Raw genomic sequence first — 23,747 nt, forward strand, 5'->3', positions numbered from 1 at the left:
AAATTGTACATTGTTATTTTTTATTTAGAAAAACCAAATTTAGTTAAATTCATATTCCTAAATAGTCTCATTTGCTTTACTTGGCTATTAATTTTATTATTTTTCTATAAATAGAGAAACATTTTTTTTACCAACTCCAATATAAATATTTTTCTCTTGTAATTCATTTTTTAAGCTTTATACTTTTATCTTAATGCTTTTTTTTTTAAAGTGTAGTTCTTATTTCCTTAGGTTTTCCTATAAAACAATCTTCATAAACCTTTGTAATTCATTAGATTTTTCAATCTTATAACCTTAACTATATGGTATCTTTGGTTCTAATTATTGTAAATTTATTACTTTACTATTTCTTACTCTTGACTAGTTTGTCTAAAAGGAATATGTTTTTCCATTTGGTAATACAAAAATTCACCTTTTTCTTAAAAGTTAATTTCTTGATATCACTTCATTTACTCTAAGAAAACAAAAAGCAAATAGAAGCTTAAAGAAGTAACAACATGAGCAACAATTTATACTTAGATGGTCTGGCAAGGATTTGGTTGGAATGACTGTAAGGTAGGCCTCTTTAACAGTAATGATCTAGTCTTCTTCTCACTCTTCTTCCCTACTTAAGACTTGATAAAATGAAGACTCAGAACCTAAAACCCTAAGTTTCCTTTTGGTTTACCTCTCTTTATCTATCAATACCTTTAATTATCGTTTTGTTTCTCTATTGCTATTGTTAATTCCTATTGTCTATTTGCCCTTTTCCTTTTTTTCACCCCCTTTAAAACCTTAAAACTAGGGTTCTATTTATAGAGGAATAGGAAACAACTTAAGCTTAAGTCTCAGAAGACAAGAACTAGGGTTTCTAAGTATAAATCTACACTGTTGAGGCTTAAAACAAAAATGAGGACCGTATATTTTGGTAAAAGAGCACAAAAAGGGACAATGAAAACTACAATTAAAAAGTAAAAGACAATGAGGTTAGACTTGTTGCTATGTAAAGAGAAACAACTAAATACAAAATGATGCCAAGATCATAAGGGAACAACACTTAAAATCAGAAAAAATAATGCCAAGATAATAAAAAAATGACTATGGTTAGTTAGGTTTGCTTGAGAAAATGATAAAGGTGTTGGGTAGGGTTTCTAGTTTTTACCTTTGATGAAAAAGACAAAACATGGTCCCCAAATATCAATGTCTTTTTAGATTTGACCCTTCACGAGTTTTAATTATATAATATGGGATGAAATCGAAACTAAAAAAAAAAAATATTCAATTGGGTTCTTGGTCACAATCCAAGGCACCCTTTAACCTTTTTTTAACTTTTTGAAATTGTCCTTGGATTTTTAAACTTTTAATTGGAGTCAATATTAGTTATGAAAATAAAAAAATATTCAATTAAGCCTTTGATTGAATTAATATGACCTCTTAAATTATGTCAATTTGATAACTCTGGTCCTTGATCCTTTAATTCTTTTAATTACAGCCAATTTTCTTTAATTGCATCCTTAGTGTGCCTTAAAAATATGTCTTGTTTAATTAACCCTAAGAAATTTTAACCAGCCTAATTTAAAAATATAAATATTTTATTTTTTTGTAAAAATATATTAGGGGTAAAAAATAGGTACAATATAGGTCATATTTGACTAGTTGACTCATATATAGAATGATCTACATTAGAATAAGTCTAGTAATCCATAGACATGTACACTAAAGAGGCATATCCGAAAAACTTCTACAATCACAAGCACTCTATTAGGGGTGTTTGGAATGAATACATCTCATATAGGAGGATACTTCCTAGCATAACAAACACAACAAGAAAGAACCTAATCTGGGCATGATAACCCCCTATATGTCAACCGTTTTGTAGGCATACAAACAAACACATATTGGTCGGTTGTCGGAACTATCAAAATATAATTCTAACTTTACAGTTTAAATAACGTTGTAAAAAAAGTATGAGTGGAAATAACATAACATTTATATCAAGTTATTCTTGGTTTCAGAACAAAAAAGAATATGCCCATGTTTCAAACTTTCAATATTAATTTTTTATTGAACAAACCTCTTGCTTTATGAGATCAATGCAAAGTATTTACAAATGATCAAATCAATGTGTCTTCTATTTTTGGGGACTGATGTCAAACTCTTTTGTTTTATTGAACAAACCTCCTTTCAAGGGATTGATGCTGGATTTTTCACAAATGATCAATCCGATGCATCTCTTATTTTTAGGGATCGACATCAACTTTTTTCAAGACGATTAAAAATAAAATAAAAGGAACAGTTAGGATAATTAATGACAATTAAAAAGATAAATTTAGAAGAAAATACATAGTAAGGGTAACCTTTCATAAGAAAGGATGTTGAAAGGGTGACATCGTTTTTCTTTTAAGCATAATTAATCCTTTTACCTGAATCTTTTGAACTAATACTAGCTTTCAGGATCCCTAATTTTCTCTAATTACTAGGTGACGACTCTCTATTATCCGTAATGTACATTTAGGCCCCCACTATAATGTCCACTGAGATGTGACACCATTATATATATATATAAATACCACCTTGATTAGAGACCAAGATAAGGTCTTTTTTGTGATCATATATGGATTGTCTCACAATCTATATTAGCCTAAAATAAAGCTAGGTATGAATTCAATTATTTAGTGCTAAGCATGAGAGTGCTTAAAGAACTCATATTAGACACTTTAGAAATGACCATATCAAGACTTGTAAAATATTTAAAGAACTACATATTCTCATTTTTGTTAAATTTGAGTGAATGGATCTCTGTTTCCTTACCATGTGAGTCCTTGAGAACAATATTTTTAAAGTTTGTTCTCAATTAGCACCCTTAGCTACTTTTGGCTATATCATAAAGGTGAATGATCAATGTTTGCTACTTTAGTATGTCATTTATGATCATGATTGATTCGATCTTGCGTGATCAATGTTTTTCATTTTAGTATGTCATTTACGATCATGATTGATTTGACCTTATGAGTCATCGCTAAGAAAACAGTTTATCTTTATGATATAACTGGGAAGGGAAGAATTTTTAATTATATTGAGGTACTATTGTTGACAAATTTTGTTGCTACTAGGTTTACAACATAATTATGAGTACTGTATCGATAATATGCTTATGAGGTTAGTGAAACTCTTGATGAAGGACTTGAGTTATTAACTTATGTAATTTATAAAAGATCTAAGACACTATGAGTCACTATATCTTTCGAGTTGATGTCTTTATGCTGGCTCCAACAGGTTACTAGTGTAGAGCTTCTAAAATTATACGAGACTTGACAGTCACACTTTTCATTTATCTGTATGAACAATATTGACTATAAGACGATGTGAGGTATAAGTTATGAAAGGTCATCCCAACCACATGCGTGTGAGAGATGTTGGACTTTTTGGGTCTATTTTGTATTTGGGTGTCTATGGTTAGGCCTGATCCAAATTGGATTGAAAGAAAAGAAAAAGAAAAGTCAAATTATCAAACAATTTGACATAATAATAAGAAGTTTTATCTTATTAGGGTGAAAAAATCTCTCAATTATCCTTATTTAATAAGAAGAGTTAATTTTCTTAGTAATGACAATTAAAAACTAAGAGAATGTTTCTTTTCTAAATGGTTTGAGTTTTTGAACTAAAAAAACAAGCTAGAGAGTTCAAGGTGAGAAGAGATTTTTCCTCACATAAAAGGCTTATATCAATATTGATATTGAAGAATTATTGAAGAGAGGAAAATTGTTTTGACTCGTGTTGTCAAAACAAATCGTTGGTGGTTCCTTTGTTGACATGTAAAGCAATCTATTTCAATCCCGATGAATATATTTTTTTGGAGCTTGAAAGAAATGTCCAATTAACTCCTTGCTTTCGTTATGAATATATGTTATTTTTCAACATTGATACTAGAAAACAATATTTTTATGTGGGAGAGTTTTATAAAGAAATATATTGATAGGGATGTTAAGGTATAATGTAATTATTATTTTAAGATGTTTAGTGAAAAATCAAAATCTAGAACAAGCTATTTGTGTAACCATTATAGGACTTGTAAGAGAAGCAAATATCATGATTCATAATAACAACAAAAATGTTGGATAAAAAAGTTTTCATAAAGAGAGAGTTAGAAATTGGTTAGATATCAAGAAAGTTCTAGGAGAGCGTGTGTAAATGTTATTATTTTACATGAGTACCCACTTTTCATAGTTTAGCATGTTGGATTTCAAAGGAACTCAAATTTCCTCTAACCTTTGTTTACAAAAAATAACATTAAAATTGACATTTTAAAAATTTATGATTATTAGAAAGAAAGGGCAATGCACAAGTTAGAGAGAAGTATTAGTAGAGTGTCAATGCGACTGATATATAGACTTCTAGCAATAAAAAAAGGGGCTCATGACTATAACAATGCACTTTATTGATGATGAGTGGAAATTGTAAATTGCATATTGAAATAAAATTTATTTAATATATGTTATTATTAGCTTTTGCAATAATTTTGTTTATATAATTGTTATCATATTTTAATTTGCTTTGCTTACGTACCATTCTCATATTAAAAAAAAAATACTAGCTAAAGTTTTGATTGATTCTTTGATGGATTGGAATGTTAATACTAACTTGTCGACAATTACATTGGATAATTGCATAACTAATGATGCCTTGATACCTGAGTTTAAGGACAAATTACAAGTTAATTCTTTGATATTAAATGATGATTTATTCATATGTGGTGTTGTGCTTATATTTTAAATCTAATAGTTAAATATGTGTTAGAAATAATTAAGAGTGTGCTTGAAAATATTAGAAAGAGTGTATTTTATTAAATAGCTTCACTAACAAGAGAGGAAAAGTTTAAGGAAACAACCATCATGTTTGTATTTCTATAACCAAAAAATTAGGTCTTGATTACCCAATAAAATGGAATTTAACATATTCAATACTTAAAACTGCTTTAATATATAAGAATGTATTTGCTCGACTTAAACAAAAAGGCTCTTAATATAAGAGTTCCTTACTCCAGTGTAATTTATGATAGATTGAAGTTGTTTTAAGAGGTCATTGAATTATTTTTTACGACAAAGTATCCTACAACTAATTTGTACTTTTCTAATTTTTTTTAGATTAGATTGAAATTGTTAAAAAAAATTGTTTTCCAATTGAGGTAGTATAAAAATAATAGTAGATATGTTGATTTTTTTTTTTATATAAATATTTGTGTTCCATTAGTGGGATAATAAGAGTTGTAGCTATACTTGATCCATAATACAAAATGACTTTGATTGAATTTTACCTTTGTAGAGTATATGAATATCTTTGAGAAGATTTACCGCCTTTATTATGATTTGATGGATTTTTATGCTTAGAAGAAAAAGAGAGGTAGTTTTCAACCATCTATATTTAATCATAAGGGTGATACCTCTATTGATTCAAGTTGTAGTTCATTAGTTGAATTTGATAACAATTTGAAGCAATGAAAAGAGAAAAAAATTTATATGTTAGAACTAAATTGGATCATCATTTAAATAAAGAGGTTTTGCAAAGAAATGATGACTTTGACATTTTATCATGGTGGAAGGTTCAAGGAAAATATTCAGTCTTGCAATCCATTACTGGTATTTATTGGTTATCGTTGTATTTATTATTGTTTCAGAGTGTACTTTTAGTACTACCAATAGATTATTGAACTTGCATCATAGTAAACTTATTCAAAGACCACATTGATGTGTGCTCAAAATGGTTATGAGTTGTTGAAATTGAAGGTAATTTAGTAAATATTTTTTTTTATATTATGTTAATATACATTTCAACCATTTATTGAAGTAAAATTCAAACTTTTATTATATATATATTATTTTTAGATGGGATGACACTAGATTCAGATGTTTATGTTACCATAGTTGATAATATTAATAGAGATGGAGGTATGAAACTTATATTATAAAAACATATGAATTATTTTTTATGACTTTTATGAAGACAACTTATAAATTAATGACCAACTATTTATTTATGTATATTGTTCTCTTGTAAAATGACTCATTTATGATATAAAAGGAAGATTAAAGTTCTATGAATGCTAAATGAGGATTTGATTTTAATGGAATTGTAGTTGTAATTATAATAACAAATAGAAAATTTAATATAATGGTTTGATTTCAATGAAATTGCAGTTGTGTTTATAATAATAAATAGATAATTTAATATTTTAAGATGTTTATTTCAAAACTTCTTATGTGATATTGATATAGTTTATATATTTAAATCATTGCATAGATCAGGTTGGAATCGGGTAATGAATATCCAAATAGATATCCAAAACTTGATTGGATCGGGTTTAGAGATCCAAAATCCATACATATTAGATTTTGATTTGGATATAAATTATAGTTTTAGATTCGGATATGAATAATATCAAAATCTAATCCGTATATTACCATTCCTAATCACATCATTAAAGTAAGTAAGCAAGTTGTTTTTACTGGCTTTAGTTTATGATATCCTCACAACAACTCTCTTGCCATATTTGTTACCCTTCATGTTTTCGCTGCATATTGTTAAGACATGGTTGAGTAATTTATAAGGCGTGTGTGACTGTTGGAAAGAATGAAGATAAATAGAGTAATGGCAATAAGAAAAAGATGAAGAAATTGGAAGAATAAAGAGAGTGTGCTGTCGGGTGTTGTTCAGAAGATGCGGTAATGGTGAGAAGAATATGATGAAAAAGAGGGAAGAAGAAATGGCGTGTCTGTGACTGTTGGTTTTCGTCGAGGAAAGGAAAGAAGATGTAGTAATGGTGGGAAGCAGAAGACGAAGAAGAAGATCAGCTGATGCAAATAGAAAAGGCCCTCCCTCTTGTCGGAGAAATCAAATACAAACGTAGAAGTAAAGTCTTTTAAAAGCTCAAGATTTTCGCACGTAAAAATAAGGCGTCAAGTGGGATATCAATTTGTGTGAAGACTTCACCTATCAGACAATCACAGTGGAGTAATAAATCGAGGAAAGAGTCAAGAAGATGCAAAAACAATTAATTAGTATCTCTAGATATATATATATTTCTTCAGAAATGAAAATCATACAACAATGAGGAAAGAAAAAGCTGCCCCCCACCCCACCCCACCCAAAGGTAAAACTGTGGCTTTATTTCGCATTCCCAGGTATTGATAGCGCTGTCCAAAGAGAGAGCTGACAATTTGAAAGCCTCTTCAAAGCTCATCCTGCATGCCAGATAAAAACAATCATGTGGGGCCGATGATATTGGATCATAAAGAAGAAAGAAACAATTGCAATGATCAGACTTCCAAATCCAGGAGTCATCCAGCAATGTGGACAGTAGAGTGAAATAACTGAACGATTCTCAGTATACTAAGCATTTGTTTTGATAGAAAAAACTCAGTAAAATGTGGGAATCTAGCGATACAAGTCAATTGAAAGTGTTTTGTATTTTGATTTAATATGCTTGAGAAAGGGAAATTCAAGGCAAGATTGATTCTTACATGATAATCATCCATGTCCCGGGAGTAATGCTGCGCAAAATGAAACATTTTGATCAGAATTAACATCTATGCGTAAAGCCATGCACTCATAACTAGACACGACAATCATAATAAGGTACACAATAAACACCGAGTGTTTCAGAAAAATCATCAACATCAAACATCTGGTAGTTTTCAGAGGGTTTTAACAACTATAAAAATCCAGGAAAGAGCCAAACATCTTCAGCAAGTTTAATCGACATAGCCATGCAAGTAGTAAAAGGAACAACAGTTCTGCTCACGAGCGAGTCGGGACTATGTTACTCTTGTAAGAAAGTATAAGGAAATCTGAATGACTAGAAAAATATTCTAAGCACATAGATTAAAAAGATTCAAGCATATAGCATGCATACCCTTCTGTATTTATCTCTGTGTCTATCTCGGTGGCGTCGATCGTATCCTCTTTCTCTTCTCCTCCGTTCACCTTCCTCTCTTGCTCTTTGAGCTTCCTGTACATGTAAATTCTCGAATTACTTGGAAATATTCGATTATGGTAAAAGCTTATTGATGAAGCTCGGGTAATGTTATGAGCAAATAACCCAGCAAATTACCTCATCTTCTCGAGCTTTTCTAATTTTTTCTGCTTCCTCAAAGGCCTCCTTTTCAATCTGAAATTACCAAAGGAAAACACAAATTAGCCACCACTCATCTTAAATGTAACTCCACAATAATAGAAGTCATTGTTCTCCGGAAAGGGCCAAAGACTGACACACCTCCCTGTTAGCTAAAACTTCTTGAGCCACTTGTTTTGCATACTCTGGATCATCACAGACCAGAATATTGTCATAAACTGAGCCAGCCTTCACCTGCAATGACACCACATAATATTACAACTTATCTTAGAAATAACAAAATATCACATGCTGCATCATAAAGATAAAACTCGTATCTAAATCAACAAAAAAGATGCTTAATCCTCACCTGCCAAACATCAATGCCGATGTATTTTATTGGCTTAAGCACATAAAGATCAGGGTCATCTTCAAACTCTGGTGACATTTACAAAGAAAGATATAACTAACTCTTTGTTGGTAAATTAACTCTGAGGAGGTAAGTTTTCAGGCAAGCATTACAGTTATTTACTTTCCATGAATGGCTGCATAAAGAATACCTGGATTATCAATATAAGGAATCTTCCATTTCCCTTTATAATTTGGGTTCTTGATTCTCTGTAGATAAGAAAACTTTATTAACAATGAGAATATGCATTTAAACTTTTTAACTTCTACCATCTAGAAGGCCAATAAACACACCTTGAGTTTCCATGGTCCTTTATATGCTGGATTTGGTATCTTAGGTGATTTCCATAGACCACTCTCCTCTTCATCCCAATCATCAGGCTAATCAGGGAAACAAAATGCAATTATTAGCTATATTGATATATTCTGTTTTCCATAACAGTACTGCATACTATTAAAATAAAACGGTATTTAGGTGAAGCACATCAATTTTAGAGATGGCTCAGCATCAAAAGGCCAGGGATCATTCATATCCTCGAACTTCATCCAGACATTAACCCGTAAGTAACCCACTAACCTGTTTTGCTTTGGGGTCGGGAATCTCTTTTGGAATTGAATCATATCCCTGCATTATCAAGATACCCGAAAACAGGATTAAGTAATCTATTCACTACAATTACAATAACATCTTCTGTAAGAAAGAAAGAATAAAAGTTTTATACCTCAGGTTTGACATCATTAGGATCATCAATATATTCTCTATCATCCCAGTCCGCAGGCTGTTAAAAATGGGAATGAAATATGTCAGGATGTATACCCTCAAAATCTTCTAGCTATGGTGGAGGAGGACAACCCGATATTATTTCAATTTAACATTCTAATTCTTTAAGGATATGGAATCTCTATGTATCAAACCTTTTTCGCCTTGACAGCTTTAATTTTCCGGGGAGGAAGTATATCCCAGTCTGTATACATGCTTCCAGAATCCCTTTCTCGACCATCAATCAGGATACTATAACTTGCATCAGGCCTAAGAACAAAGGTGTAGAAATGAGTTAACTTGTCCGTTTCACATTCCAAATCTTTCTTGATCGGATAATTCTGGCCCTGGTAGGATAGTATGACATGCAGCTTCTTTGTCTGACTGCCACATATATCAGGTCCAAACATAAAACTGCAGAAAATAAAATTTGATATCAATACAAATTTGTATGATAGTGAAACCAACAGGCAGGAAAAGAGGAAACAAAACACATTTCCGAGCATGAGGAAAGTTGACTAAAACCTTCAGAATACATGAAAAAGTAGAAGGTGTCTGTCAAACCTACAGTAGCCCTAAAGTATTTTGACCCTGACTTCATAATGTTAAGCCATACAATAATCTTCCGTGTTGATATTGATTCTTTGTTTGCTTATTCATTTGTGCTCCTTCCCATGTAAATGGTTGAGAGAAATTAGAGATGGATGGAATGTATAATTCTTATTTTACCAAAACACATTTCTGCACAATTTATCTTTTTGTAAAGTGAATGTTTGTGATATGTGTGCAATTTATACAGTATACAATTGAGAATTGGTGTGTGTTTGGTATTGTAATAGCTTTTGCGATTGCGGTTAACAAAAAGGGTTAAAAACACTTGTGGTTTAAAAAAATATATGTTTAATTAAAATTGTTGTATATTCATAATAAATGAAAAGCAGGTCTTCATGAATGAAAAACAAGTTATTCTAGCTTTACAAAATCAAGGTTTGAAACGCAATCATACATGGAGCCCAACCAAATGATCGATCCAATTAACTTTTTTTCACAATGCAATGTAGCAAAATGGGCAGCTTGAACACGAAGATATCTTATGAAGTACCACAAACAGATATTTGATCCATGTCTCAGAGAAAAGACATGGGGTGTAGATAATGTGAAATGAATTCAATAAGATTCAAACCTGTATGGAGTGTCTCCACCAAATTTCTTCTGGTTCACGAATCCAGAGAGAAGCTTGATGTAACCACCACCACATTCAATGTCCTGCTCAAGCCTTATAGAATACTGGAAGACCAGTGTTCTGTTCTTGTTGTTGAATTCCGGTATCTTTGCAGATATGGCAAAAAACCTAGCATCAGTAGTTGTCTGAATACCTACAAGATATCCAAATCAAGAGGTGAATAATCATCTACAAACAACTGATTATTGTGAAATAAAAGGATTCACCAATTAAGAAACCAACTGAATTCGACATGCCATCATATATTCTTAAGCAACTGCTAGACTGCTCAAGGACAACCTTGTCAATAAGGTTCCTGAACAGCATAGGTGAAATACATGCGAGAAGAACAAGTAGTCCACTATTTTTCCTGCCACAGTGCCCTTTTTTGTGCTCTAATGGCTTTGTACTTTGCAAAATGAGTATGTAATTCATCAAATCCTATATGACCAAAAGTAGAAAAGACGATACCTTTGTCATCTGGATCTCCAGGCCACCTTCCAGCTTTGTGTTTGAAAGAACCTGCCAATCCTTCACTCCTCTTCCAATCCGATCTAACCCAGCGGCTCTCCCAACCATCTTTTTCCAACACAAAATTACACTGATTAATACTAACCAACTCTTTGCATAACAAGGTCATCTTAAACTACGAACAATCACCGAATTATTCTCACACTTAAATAAGTCTTTTAATTAAGTAGGGGAGGTTCTTTAAAGCTCTGCAGTGTACAATCACTTTAGTTAAAGTCAACCCAGAAAGCCTGTTGACTTCATTTTTATTTTTAATTTTTGCCCAGAAAAGTATTCACTGATTGCAAAACAAACAACACCCTCAAATGTCAGATTTTCTTTTCTTTTCTTTTCCATGAACAATTCTCAGCTACCAAATAGAAAACAAGAAAGAAAAAGAACATTTTACTTCAAAAAAATTAAAATAACACCACTTTACACCAACAAAGGAAATCACAACTTGAATTTACAGTAGAAAGAACGAAAGAAAAAGGGTATCATTATTATCCAAATCCCACTTCAAATCCTAAAATTATTTCACAATGACAGCATGCTAGACCCCCAAAGAAAAGACAAAACAGTGAATGACGATTTTAACGGTTAACTAGAAGTAGCTAGCATTAGGATTGGATGCTAGCTGGTGACATAGCAAAACAGAGTAGTGAAAAAAGGTGGCAAGAAATTAAGAAGAAGCTACCTTCAAATCTCTCTTCAAAAATGATCTCTGAAACTGAGAACTGAATGACGCATAGGAATAACAAAACTTTAGTACTGATAGCTAATGCAAAGTCCGTCATTGCGGAAATGCTGCTCAGTGTTAGTCTGTCTGGGCTTCGAAGCTCCAATTATAGAAGGACCCTCAAATTACTGCCCTTTATATTCTATTTATTCACGGCTTTGCCATTCCATGCAATTATTATGTAGTTGCCTGACTGCTAGTCTTGCCGTCTCAAGTGGGAGAGGTGGTGTGGATGTCGTGTTCGTGGGTCTATTGGCTCACTAATGATTATGTTTTTTTTAATTATTTTAAAATATTAATATTAAAAATATTTTTTAAAAAAATATATATATATTATTTTAATATATTTTAAAAAATAATCAAATAACCTTTCGATTAGAATTTACCATCCTTGATGTAGTTTTATTTTATTTTTAAATGCCTTATTTTTTCATCTTATCTACTTTTTTTTTATTCTTGAATAAAGAAAAAGTAAAAAATAAATTGGAAAAAGAAAACAATATGACGAAATAACTAAGTTTTAAACATATTTAAGAATAATATAGGGATTAAGTATATAGTTTTGGAAACCAAGAGGACCAATTGATTAATTTTGTTTTAATACAGGGAATAATTGATAATTAACTCGACGTCGTCTAGTTGGATTTTACAAATTTGGGAAATTGCCCTGGTTTTGCTTGATTAATTACAAGGTGGCCTCACTTTTGTCTGACCTTTCTATTGTTGCTGGCCAATCAGAACTGAGCATGACGTTGCATTGTCCAATTTCCAAGAAAGAAGGAGCTCATTTCGAAGAAACTACCATTAAAGCCGAGGTTTGTACAGGAGCAGCCCATTTCCTGGGCAAATGACTGAAGTTGTAATTTTATTGAAAGAAAGGGTGATTTTCTAAAAGGGTTGTGGAAAGAAAGACTTGGGTCGTCCCCCAGCTTAGTTGACCGTCATTTTCATTGACCTTTTCTTGGTCTTCTTCTACGCCTGTAGTTTGGAAGGAAGACAACAAAATGATGCATTGAGAGATCAATTTGGCCAATTAGATTTCAGTAACCACTCAATTAGCCAATTAGATAAATTTGGCCAATTAGATTTCAGGAGCCACTCAATTAGCCAATTAGATCAATTTGGCCAATTAGATTTCAGGAGCCACTTAATTTGGCCAATTAGATTTCAGGAACCACTCAATTAGCCAATGAGATAAAATTGGCCAATTAGATTTCAGGAACCACTCAATTAACTAATAATTTAATATTATTTTATGATATAAGGACTACATTATTAAATGTTTGCATTAGAAATTAAAAAAATATGGTAATTATAGATATTGACAAGTTAGATATTATAAAATATATTATTTAAGAAAAAATATAGTATAAAGTACAAAAAATACCGAAGATGCAATAAAATCTTTAAAATATATTTTTTATTTATTTCTTTTTTATTTTTGAAATATTTCTTAATCTTATTATTTTGAAAGAAACATTACAAGGAGTTTCTTAAGAAACTAATATTAAATAGTAGTTAAAACACATATTCATTAGGCTATTTTAGCCGGAAACAAATTATAGAGTGGAAATAGCACCAAAATAATAAAATTAAGGAATATTTCAAAAATTATATTAATTGTATGAAGTAAATAATATATCTACCATTAAATGACTTAACATATTATATTAATTATTTTGGTATGAGATTAAAATTTTCGAGATATAAATCAATTGTGCAAATTCATATCTTAACAAATAAATATAAACTAATTATCTAAAACATTTGTGTTATTACCACAAAAAATAAGGATATATTAGTTGTCATAACATATTTTTTGCCACTAATTTTTTAAATATTTTTCAAAATAACACAAAATATTCCAAAAAAATACATTTTTTGTTGTTATTCATTTTTGAACCCCACGTGCTAGAGATGGTGTGTATCCCTCTCGAACCAAATGCAGGAGTTTAGTTCATGGTTGATGAAAAATTGACAAAAGCATAGAAGGAAGGAATGTTTTTTGAACCCTGTTTCAGTTGTTTTCTGCTTTCTTTATCCTTCCCCTTCGTTGCCGAAATCATCAGGATTCTTAGATTAATTAGGAGTCTTCGTGATGCTAAACTCATCCCTTCTTTATCTGGTTTTTAAGTTTGGATAAATCCCTTAAAATTTACACTAAAAAATGATTCTATTGTAATACCAATTTTGTTCCAACTTAGACTTTGATTCTGACTTGGTTTCGCGCAATATCTGAATATCCTAACTATATTCTATCATTCATGACATGTTAAAGAATTGATCTGTACCTTTATTGGGTCCTAGGGCCCACTGTTCTTATGTCAGACTCTCAGTCATATGGGAATGCTCGGAATTGTCAATTTTTCAAATCAAATTAGGAGATCTTTTTAACCAACCAGATTGCGGCTAGATTCTGTTCTTCAAAACGAATTTATCTCACTTTGAATCCTCATGAAAGTTGAAGTTCTGTACGTGTAGATGAATTTGAATTTTTGAATCGCCTGATTTTGATATCAAAAGCTCAAAATATTCTCTTTTGAATTTCTAGCGTAAAAGTAGAGAATCTTGTCGTGAAAAGGGTTCCAGCCCGAGTTTTTTTTGCAATTCTGTTTTTCAAAACGATTTAAACTCACTTTGAATCCTTCATGGAAGTTTTAGTCTTGTACGTGCTGATGAATTTGGGCTTTTGAATCACTTGATTTTGATATCATAAACTCAAGATATTCTCGTTTGAATATCTAGTGGAAAAGTCGAAAATCCTACCGCAAGAAGGATTCCAGCTCGAGTTTTTCAGGTCTTGATTCGAGGGACCTGATTTAATATTTTAAGGATTTATCAGATTAATTAAAGATAAATTTCAAACTTGGGAAAGTGAATCGGTTTCGTTGGAGGAATTAAAAAAAAAACAGGGACTGGATCAGAAAACATCATAATAATTTCTATTACTGACCGTCATGTTGGATTATATTCTGCTTCTCTTCACAAGAAAAAACACCACCGTTTGAGACTTTGCAGCATGAAACAACATAGGAATTAATTAGCATGGTATTGTTCATTTGTGTTTTGAACAATACCCCTCCCCGTATGCAATTATTTCCTTTTCTCTACAAATTCCTGCTAGTTTTCTTTATCATCATGCTTGATTTTTGGAGCTGCAGACCACGTTTTTCCTGCCTCAGTCCAAAGGAAACAGTTGGTGCCTCACGGTCCCAGCTATGGAAGGACAAAAAGGAGCCATATCATCCTCTAATTACTGGAAAGAAATCACTGGAATCATCTAAATATCAATCAGAATATTTTGGTCCTATTTTTCTTTATTTGATCACCCGAGATTACATCTTAGAACTAATGTAATATTCATTTCCTAATAAGAGCCATGTATAAACTATATATATGCCTCCTCTACAGACCTAAAGGAGAAGGGAAAAAAAAAGAGAGATGCAGGCAAAATGAGGAGAAAGAAACGGGGCAAGGAAACGAAAAAAAGAAGAGTCATCGAGAGGAGAGAACAGCGCAGAAAACAGGGGAGAACAAAGGGGGTTTTTCTTTCATTCTTTCGTCACTATGAAAGAAAGGAAAAGAAAAACAGAACAAAGGAGAAGGAGAGAAGAGAAACGAAAGCAAAACAAACTAGAAAGAACAAAGACACAGGAAAACACCAGACGAACGCAGACAACGGAGGACTGAAAAAAAAAGGATCACCAGCAGACCAGGTAAGTCGTGTCTCTTCTCTCCCAGTGTTTTTTGCATTTGCATTTTAAGTGATTGGCACTGTGCGGAGATAAAACTAATTACCTCTGCACTATGCAGTGCATGTGTGAATAATTCTCGCATGCAACCTGCAACAGTGCCCAATATGGTCACTGGTTTGGGCCAGTGACTCGGCTAGGCCTACTGGGTTCAACCCAGCCACATGGGCCGAGCTGGACCCAGCCCAAAAAAAAACAAGTAAGATCATTGGTTTTTTCGTGTATTTATTTTATGGTTTTTTCGTGTGTATATATATATATATATGTCTAAAAAAATGTTTTCTTGTGTGTTGCATACTCCCAATACCCTAACATATTTTAAACATTCCTCCTTTATTATATATATATATATATATATATATATATATATATATATATATATATAAACAAATATTCAAATTATCGGAATTATTCTTCACTCATAGTTTACCTATGATAAATTTGCAGCATAAGTAGTTAATAAATGAGTAGCTTTCTATAATGATATCAAGTTTAAAAGGCAGTGTGAAAAGTCCAAGAAATATAATAACAATATTTTAGGGGATTTTTATGAACAAATAGGCTACCCCACTATAAAAGACCCTTGTAAGGAAAAGGAAAAAGAAGAAGAGAAAATATGTTTCTTGTTAGAGACATAAAAGAATATCATTCTAAAATGAAGTTTTCAAAAAAAAAAAAGTCTAATAAGACCTATAAGACTTCTTCTTCAGGAGTTAACACTTCTAAAAAGATTGTTCTAATTTGCTATATATGTTGCAAACCTGGATATTATCAAAATAAATACAAGGAAAAAAAGATTAATTCCCTTGTAATTGATGAAAGCCTCAAGAAAACCCTATTCGCGATTCTGATTAATGAATCAGAAGGTGAAGACCTAAACCTCAGAATAATTTAGAGATTTGTTTCGTCATATGATGAGTTGGATTCTAACAATTCTAATTCCTCTGAATCACAAACTTGCAAAAATAATTGTCTTTTTTATGGTTGCATCACTAAAAGCTTTTTTGGTATTGGTATAAAAATGCTTATAAATGAAGAAAGTTTTATGTTAGATTTTATAGATAGAATTCAAGACCGAAAATAAAAACAAGATCTCCTTGGAGCCTATCTCAAAATCATAAATCCTAAACACCATATTGCTAAGGCTTATCGAATATCAAACTACATGCATCCATATCTATCATGTCAAAATAAATTTCACCCCTATACTTTTCCATAGAAAAAAAATACTTTATAGTATTGGGTTACCTTCATTTCTACTATTAACTTAATCCACTTAATTTTGTACGGGTTATGATGTGGTTCTAATGACAATTTTAATTTATTTGTGGTATGTTTATCAATAATATCTTCATAGCTTTCATTATCAATAATCAAATCATTAGTGCTTATATATTTATTTGAATGCTTATGTGAAATATTATTGTATGAAACATGTATAAATGTTTAAGTTAAATGAAAATTATATACAAAGTCGAGGCATGCATAAAAGTATTTTAACCAAAGTCGAGGCATGTCTAAGAAGAGGTAGGATGCAGTCACATAGAAGAAAAGCTAAAAGAACCTAAAGTGTACTAGAAAATTAACCAAAATCAGGGTATTTTAACCAAGAAAATATATGCTCTCATCCATAATGCCTTTTAGGATAGAAAAGGTTATGTCGTCAACCTATCTTATAAAGATGGGTTTGATGAAAGACACATCCCAACCAAGGCCATTCCTATTGCTATAAACCCTAAGCATTTAGACCTATACCAAAATAAGATAAAAGATCTCCTATCTAAAGGCCTAATTAGGCCTAACCTCAACTTCTAGAGATACCCAACTTTCTATGTTAAAAGTATTGTTGGGCTAGAATAAGGCATCCTGATGCTAGTAATTATTTATAAGCCTTTAAAGGAGGTCCTAAAATGGATTGGATATTAAATTTCTAATAAGAAAGATTTGCTGGAGAAGCATTATAAAGACAAAATATTCTCTAAGTTTGATATAAAATCAAGTTTTTAGCAAATACAAATCAATGAAACAGATAGATACAAAATAAAATTCACAATACCATTTAGCCACCACAAGTAGAACATAATATCTTTTGGACTAGAAAATGCTTATTCTAAGTTCCAACAAATCAGGCATGAAATCTAAAATCATTATTAAAGATTTATCATATTTTATATTGATGATATTGTAATTTTCTTTGAATTCATGGATCAACACTTTAAACATCTCAATATGTTATTTAATTTTATAAAAAGACAGGCTTAGTTGCATCATCTAAAGAGAAGATTATATTCCAACCTAAAATAAGGTTATTGGGATATTATATTTATAAAGGGCTAATTCAGCATATTGATAAGGCTATCTAATTTAGTGATAAGTTCTCATATGAAATTATGGATAAAACATAAGTAAAATGATTTCTTGAATTCCTTAATTATATGTGATATTTTTATAAAAATATTATCCATAATTGTAAACCTTTATTTTGCAGGCTTAGAAAAGAACGTGCAGAATGAAACCATCAATACACCACTGTAATAAATATAAAATAGCAAGGTCAAAGCTAAAGAGCTTCCCTGTCTTTCTATTACTAATCCTAGTGTTTTTAAAATTGTTGAGATAAATGCCTCAGAACTAGGTTTTGGTGGAACTATAAAGCAAAGAGTTTATGATAAATAACAGTTAGTAAGATTCACTTTTGAACTTTGGAATCAAGCTCAACAAAACTATTTCACGATTCAAAAGGAAACCTTATCAATAGTTTTGTGCATCTCTAAATTTAAAAGTGATCTTATTAAAAAAAATTCTTATTGATAACTAATTAAAAATATCCAAAAGAAATCCTAATAAAAGATGTAAAGAATATGATCTCTAAACAAATATTTGCTAGATGAAGAAAAATTCTCTTTGTATTTGATTTTGATATATAATATATCAAAGGAGAAAATATTTGTCTTCCTGATTTTCTAATTAAAGAATTCATTTTCTAATTAGAGAATTTTTATAGGGATCACAAACTAAAAGCAATTTAGAGGTCTTTAGAATTCAAAAAATCTCCAAATCCTTGGCATATTAAAGGAACACATGTAATCTCTTCTAATATCCAAAGAAGCTTATGAGCTAGCTCTTCCTCCTATCAACGATAAAGAAAATTTATACCTGTTTCATTCCATAAAATGTTTCTAGCATTTTAAGATTGAAAGATCTTTGATTCCTTCTTCAACCTCATAAAAGGTGGCGACATTGCACTTATCAAAATACTTTCTACCATTATATGATCAGAAATAAGCTATTTATTACCAATAGCTCTTATTAGAGACATGATCAATTTTTGTCAAATAAATTCCTAGAAGTAGAAAATATTGGGCTTATTTTAAGCTCCTAATTAAAGGAATTATTACTCAAATAGGGCTTTAATTCTCATATCTTCAGATTTCTTGCTAACTATCAGTTTTTACCTAAAACTTCAGTTACTTTGACTATATCAATGTCTAGAAAGGAGTCCTGACATATGATAACAGTATTGGTAAGCATAGTTGATTCATCCAGTTTCAGCTATCTCAGAAATCTCAAATCTCTTCATAATGGTTTCAAAGCTAATATTGTAAATGAGGAATCTTCCCAATCCAAATGTTAATTCCTATGAGACCTTATTTGGAGAAATATCTTAAGGCTAATAAGTCTATTTTAAAACTGATTAGTTTTGTGAGCCACTTTCAGGTCCCCTTGATAGTTAAATGGGATTATAAAGTCTCATATCAAGTTGAAGACTAGTTTGTCTTTACTCACACTACCTCGATCCTTATTAGGAGAACATTTATTAAATGGTGGGATAAATTCAATTTCTTAGATGATCTAAGTATTTTTCACAGAGAATATCAATTCTCTCCCCAAAGCTCAAGATCTCTAAACTTAAAAGAACTTTGTAAAGACTCTCTCCTCATCTTCGAAGCAAGAACTCAATAGATCTTTGTTTAAAGCCTTTAAAGAGATTAATGAGCATAGTTTGTAGCAAGACTATCAAAGATCCTTTTGAAGATAATAATAACGTCATGAATGAGCTTAGCACCGACCTCGGGCATAATTGATGCCCATTAGACTTTTCTGATCTTATCAAGTTTGTTGTCACTTTGTTATAATTTTGATTCCCATAAAATATATGGGCTGTAAGTATGTGACATAATCTTTTGCTTTTCTATAAGGTTGTTAGCCACTTGTTTAGGTCTTATTTTTTTTGTATAAATTATTTAGGCAATTGTTTAGACCTTATCTTTTAGTTTAGTAGTTTTAATATTGTTTGAATTTGGAGACCTATATAAAGGCCTCTTTAGTTTGTAATGGACATCAAAGAATTAAAAAAATTCTTTCTTTTATAACAAAAAAAAATCTATCTCAAAGAGAAGTCTCTAACCTTTTCAGTTTGTAATTGAAATGTAAGTTAAACCTTTCCTTCTTTATTTTAGTTCTTAGTTTTCATGAGTTTAATACTTATTGATCTTGTTCTAGATTTTGTAGTGAAAATAGCACCACTCAGTAAAAATTCTCAATGATTTGTCATTAATGTGTTTGTTTCGGTAATTAATAATAATCAACAAGAAACTTAAAATATAATTATTGTCCAAATTTATTATATTACCATTATATAATTATATTAATTATAGGAAGTAAATAATTTGTCTATCAACAAATGACTTAACAAATTATATTAATTATTTTGGTATGAGATTAAAATCATGGAGATATAAAATCAATTGTCCAAATTCATATCTTAACAAATAAATATATACTAATTATCTAAAACATTTGTTGTCCTAAGATATTTTTTACCACTGTTTTTTAAAATATTTTTTAAAATATTTTTCAAAAAAATACAAATATTCCAAAAGAAATGTTTTTTTTGATATAGCTATTTTCTAAACTTTTTATATTTTTAACATTTTTGTAGATTTTATTTTTGGTTTTGAGAAGATAAAAATAAGATTAGAAAGATCGATTGTGAGCCAAGAAAAAACGACCAAGAGCAGAGAATGAAACAAAAAGCGTGTTAAAAAAATGAAAAGTAAGAAAATTAAAAAGAGAAAGAAGGAAAAAATAGATATCCAAATTTTCATATCCTAATCCTATACTACGATTTCTTCTAAAATTCTAACCAAACAAGCCCAAGTAAGGACGGCCTTAGAATGTTTTGTATAAATACTTCACTTTCCCTTCCTAATAGCAGGGAATACCATTTAAATATGAAGACCTTTCTAAAATAAGAAGCTAGCTCCCTCTTTCAACAAAAAAAAAAAAAAAAAAAAAAGCTCCTTCTCGAGCCTCACAAAAACCGACAGCCTAACTTCTCTGAAGGTAATTAAAGTTAAAAAAAACTCACTCTTCTCTAAGTAGAAGAGATCATTCCAGATGAACAACGAACCCAATGAATCAATTACATTATTGTTTTTTTTGCATTATTTTGGCTGACATTTTCCAGTGTAACTTTACTTCTTTTTATAATGGTCCAGATCCACTTCACTTCTTTCTATATTGGTCTGGATCGCAAGTATCCATGATGGGCAGAACCTGAAACCTAAGCCTTGAAAAATAAGAAAAATAAGAAATGAACATTTAGTTGCCCTGGAATACCGAGATACACATTTTCTCCATCGTAGGGAGCATTTAATCAGCAATGTCCAAGCACCTAGAGGGGTAATGACCTCCAAAAAATTTTATTCAAGATATCAGATAGACATGAACAACTAGTGTCAACCAGTAGTTTGGTTCGTTGGACCATACAACTACAAGTCCCTTCCACTAGAAGAGCAAGCATGCCAGTCACATTCTGAAACAATCCTCTTCAACCAGAATTGAGGAAAGATAAACCAACTCGAACATGGAAAAGTAGGTACCAAAATATGATGTTTAATCCTGCAGCTAATCACTGTAGCAAAATGAAAAAAATAAAGACGATAGGGCTCACATTGTACCCTACTTCGCTTGAGGGTGTGAAGATATGAAGTCAATGGCAAGACTGATGGAATTGATCTTGTCTGCTTCATTATCTGGGATCTCAAACTGAAACTCTTCTTCGAGGGCCATCACAATCTCCACACTGTCTAGACTATCTAACCCAAGATCATTCTGGAAATGGGCATCTGGTGTAACCTACAAAAGTGAAAAATAAATAACAACCAAAATCAGATCCACATAGAAGATGGTGTTATGAATCTACAAGTTCTTTAGCCCCCCTCCCTTTGTGGCAATGAAAGCAAGTATCCAATGAGAAATTACAAGTGAGATTCTTTAGGAAGAAATGTGGGAAACACACCAAATACTATATGCTAAGAATAGCCTTTACATTTCTTATTCAAATCTCAATGCTGTATTCCACCGTAAGGAAAAGGGGGTAAAATAATTACAGATATGAATGAAGCCTCTACAACAAACTAATAAAAAGGCCATGCCAAAAACTCATTTATCATGGCAACAAAATTCACCAACCTAACGCACCAGTGGAAATGGGGTGAAATAGCCAAGGATAGGAAATCAAAACAGCGAGCCCATGTTTGTGCAGAAAAAATATTTGGATAGAGTCTCCGACATAACTCAAATTCCTAAATTAGACATGCAACCTTCATGCACTACTGCAAACTAACTCAGCAAATTCTAGGGCATCAAGCATTCTATAAAGATTCACCACATCCATTCAAAAAACAAAGTTCTAGTTGCAATGAATGAAACATGAGAAATTGCTATGCCATCAAAACTTTTAACATAGCAACATCGTCGCTGACAATGATGATGTAGAAAATAATGCAATCTAAAACAGACCAGAGATCATTTGGTGCAAGAACTCAATCTATAAGCTGGGATACTACTAGCGATATTGATAATAAAAAGTGGCAAAGAGAGCAAGGACAGACCCATATCATGGTGCAAAAATCAAACTTAAAGGTAGGAACCAGTGGCAAGTAGTGATCCAACATTGTACTCCTTCGATTTGGGCTAATATTCTTTATGTCCTCATATTTGCAGATCAATTTTCTTCTTGACAACAGACCGGTTGCAAAAAAACTTATTATCACATAATTTTGAAGATTGAAGATCAGAAGACCCTACTACCTCAATGCAGAAAAGTAGGTCAAACCTAAACATGCATTTAATCTAGAGTGCCAAAATTCAACTCAAGTCTGCATTGATTGCCTTGATTAACTCAAGGATTACACGAGTAATAAAATAAACATTCCCATAAGAATAAAAGCACTATATCTGTCTTGGACAATCAAGATGTACTAATCTTCCAACACCATTTTAATGAAGCTTATAATTTCTCCATGAAGCTTTTGCTCTTCCGTAGCAAATACAGACCACAGAGCTCTACTGCACATTCGCATCAGATTGTCGACTTTGCAATGAACCATAAAATCAAAACAGCACAACAGAGAATCTTACAAGTCACAACACAAATAAATCAAACTGCCCTTTTGTTTGGTTCCTGAAAAATATTGGATTAAGGACTTGAACGGTCCGAAAATCATAACCCTAAACCCATTTAGTTTACACTTGTTCATTTCTATTGAAATTGAAAACATATTAGTACCCATTTCACTTTCAGCTTCCAATCATAGCCCTAAACCCAAAAGAATAAAAAAATGAAGGACCAACACATCGAATCTATTATTCTTTAAAAAGTAGCTGGTATTAATCTGATAAATATTTAATAACATTATTTACCTTGGAAGGATCGACTTTCTGGAAGTTCTTGACAACATTGACGACTCGATCGGTGACCTCAGACTTGTCAAGGAAGGTGCCTCTAACTTCCTCGGAGAAACGGCGGCGTATGGAATTGAAGGAGAGACCGACGAGGCCGTTGTTGTTCGGGTTTCGCGTGGTAGGCATGGCCTGTACCTTCACTCTCAGGTACTTTAGCAAAGCTCCTCTCGCCGCCATTTTACTCCTTTTCTATTCTGTTCACGACTACAAATTTCTTCTACAGTTCTCTCTCACACACACTCTTGCCTCTCTAATAAAATATGCAAATATTTCAATCGGCTGCTTTCTTACGGTGTCGTATATGTCGGAAGATAATTGTTTTTTCAGGGATTATCTATTTCTATTCTATTCTATTCTATTCTCTTCTCTTCTCTTCTTTTTTTTATAAAACAAAAATATTATATTAATTATCCGAAAATTTAAATCCTGATCGATACCGTTTCCTATTTTTCCTTTTCTTTTATAAAATTATTCTTCTTTATTATTTATTATTTATTATTTATTATTTATTGGTTATA

General features: G+C 31.4%; 2 protein-coding genes across 2 annotated transcripts; both read right to left on the reverse strand.

Moving 5' to 3' along the window:
• Positions 1-7,016: 7,016 nt before the first annotated feature.
• Positions 7,017-11,851, reverse strand: LOC7459231 (calreticulin-3). The gene is made up of 14 exons (XM_002325873.4): positions 11,684-11,851; positions 10,948-11,055; positions 10,438-10,630; positions 9,410-9,668; positions 9,217-9,273; positions 9,072-9,119; positions 8,789-8,875; positions 8,647-8,704; positions 8,457-8,524; positions 8,249-8,341; positions 8,087-8,143; positions 7,889-7,984; positions 7,497-7,526; positions 7,017-7,217 (listed from the first exon to the last, which is right to left on the reverse strand). The coding sequence occupies exons 1-14, from the start codon at positions 11,781-11,783 to the stop codon at positions 7,206-7,208; spliced, it is 1,266 nt and encodes a 421-aa protein (XP_002325909.1). The 5' UTR covers positions 11,784-11,851; the 3' UTR covers positions 7,017-7,205.
• Positions 11,852-21,145: 9,294 nt separating this feature from the next.
• Positions 21,146-23,497, reverse strand: LOC7455216 (acyl carrier protein 2, mitochondrial). Its single transcript, XM_002325874.4, has 2 exons — positions 23,188-23,497; positions 21,146-21,618 (listed from the first exon to the last, which is right to left on the reverse strand). The coding sequence occupies exons 1-2, from the start codon at positions 23,404-23,406 to the stop codon at positions 21,442-21,444; spliced, it is 396 nt and encodes a 131-aa protein (XP_002325910.1). The 5' UTR covers positions 23,407-23,497; the 3' UTR covers positions 21,146-21,441.
• Positions 23,498-23,747: the final 250 nt, after the last annotated feature.

This window comes from Populus trichocarpa, chromosome 19, assembly GCF_000002775.5.
Source record: "Populus trichocarpa isolate Nisqually-1 chromosome 19, P.trichocarpa_v4.1, whole genome shotgun sequence".
NCBI classification, from domain to species: Eukaryota; Viridiplantae; Streptophyta; class Magnoliopsida; order Malpighiales; family Salicaceae; genus Populus; species Populus trichocarpa.

Bases quoted from the DNA above. Each gene is read 5' to 3' on its own strand.
- LOC7459231 (XM_002325873.4), bottom strand. From the start codon at position 11,783: ATGACGGACTTTGCATTAGCTATCAGTACTAAAGTTTTGTTATTCCTA. The intron at 11,056-11,683 runs GTAGCTTCTTCT...TGTTGGAAAAAG, and splicing joins TTTTGAAGAGAGATTTGAAG to ATGGTTGGGAGAGCCGCTGG. The intron at 7,527-7,888 runs GTATGCATGCTA...CATTTTGCGCAG, and splicing joins ACAGAGATAAATACAGAAGG to CATTACTCCCGGGACATGGA.
- LOC7455216 (XM_002325874.4), bottom strand. From the start codon at position 23,406: ATGGCGGCGAGAGGAGCTTTGCTAAAGTACCTGAGAGTGAAGGTACAG. The intron at 21,619-23,187 runs GTAAATAATGTT...TCACTTTTGTAG, and splicing joins AGAAAGTCGATCCTTCCAAG to GTTACACCAGATGCCCATTT.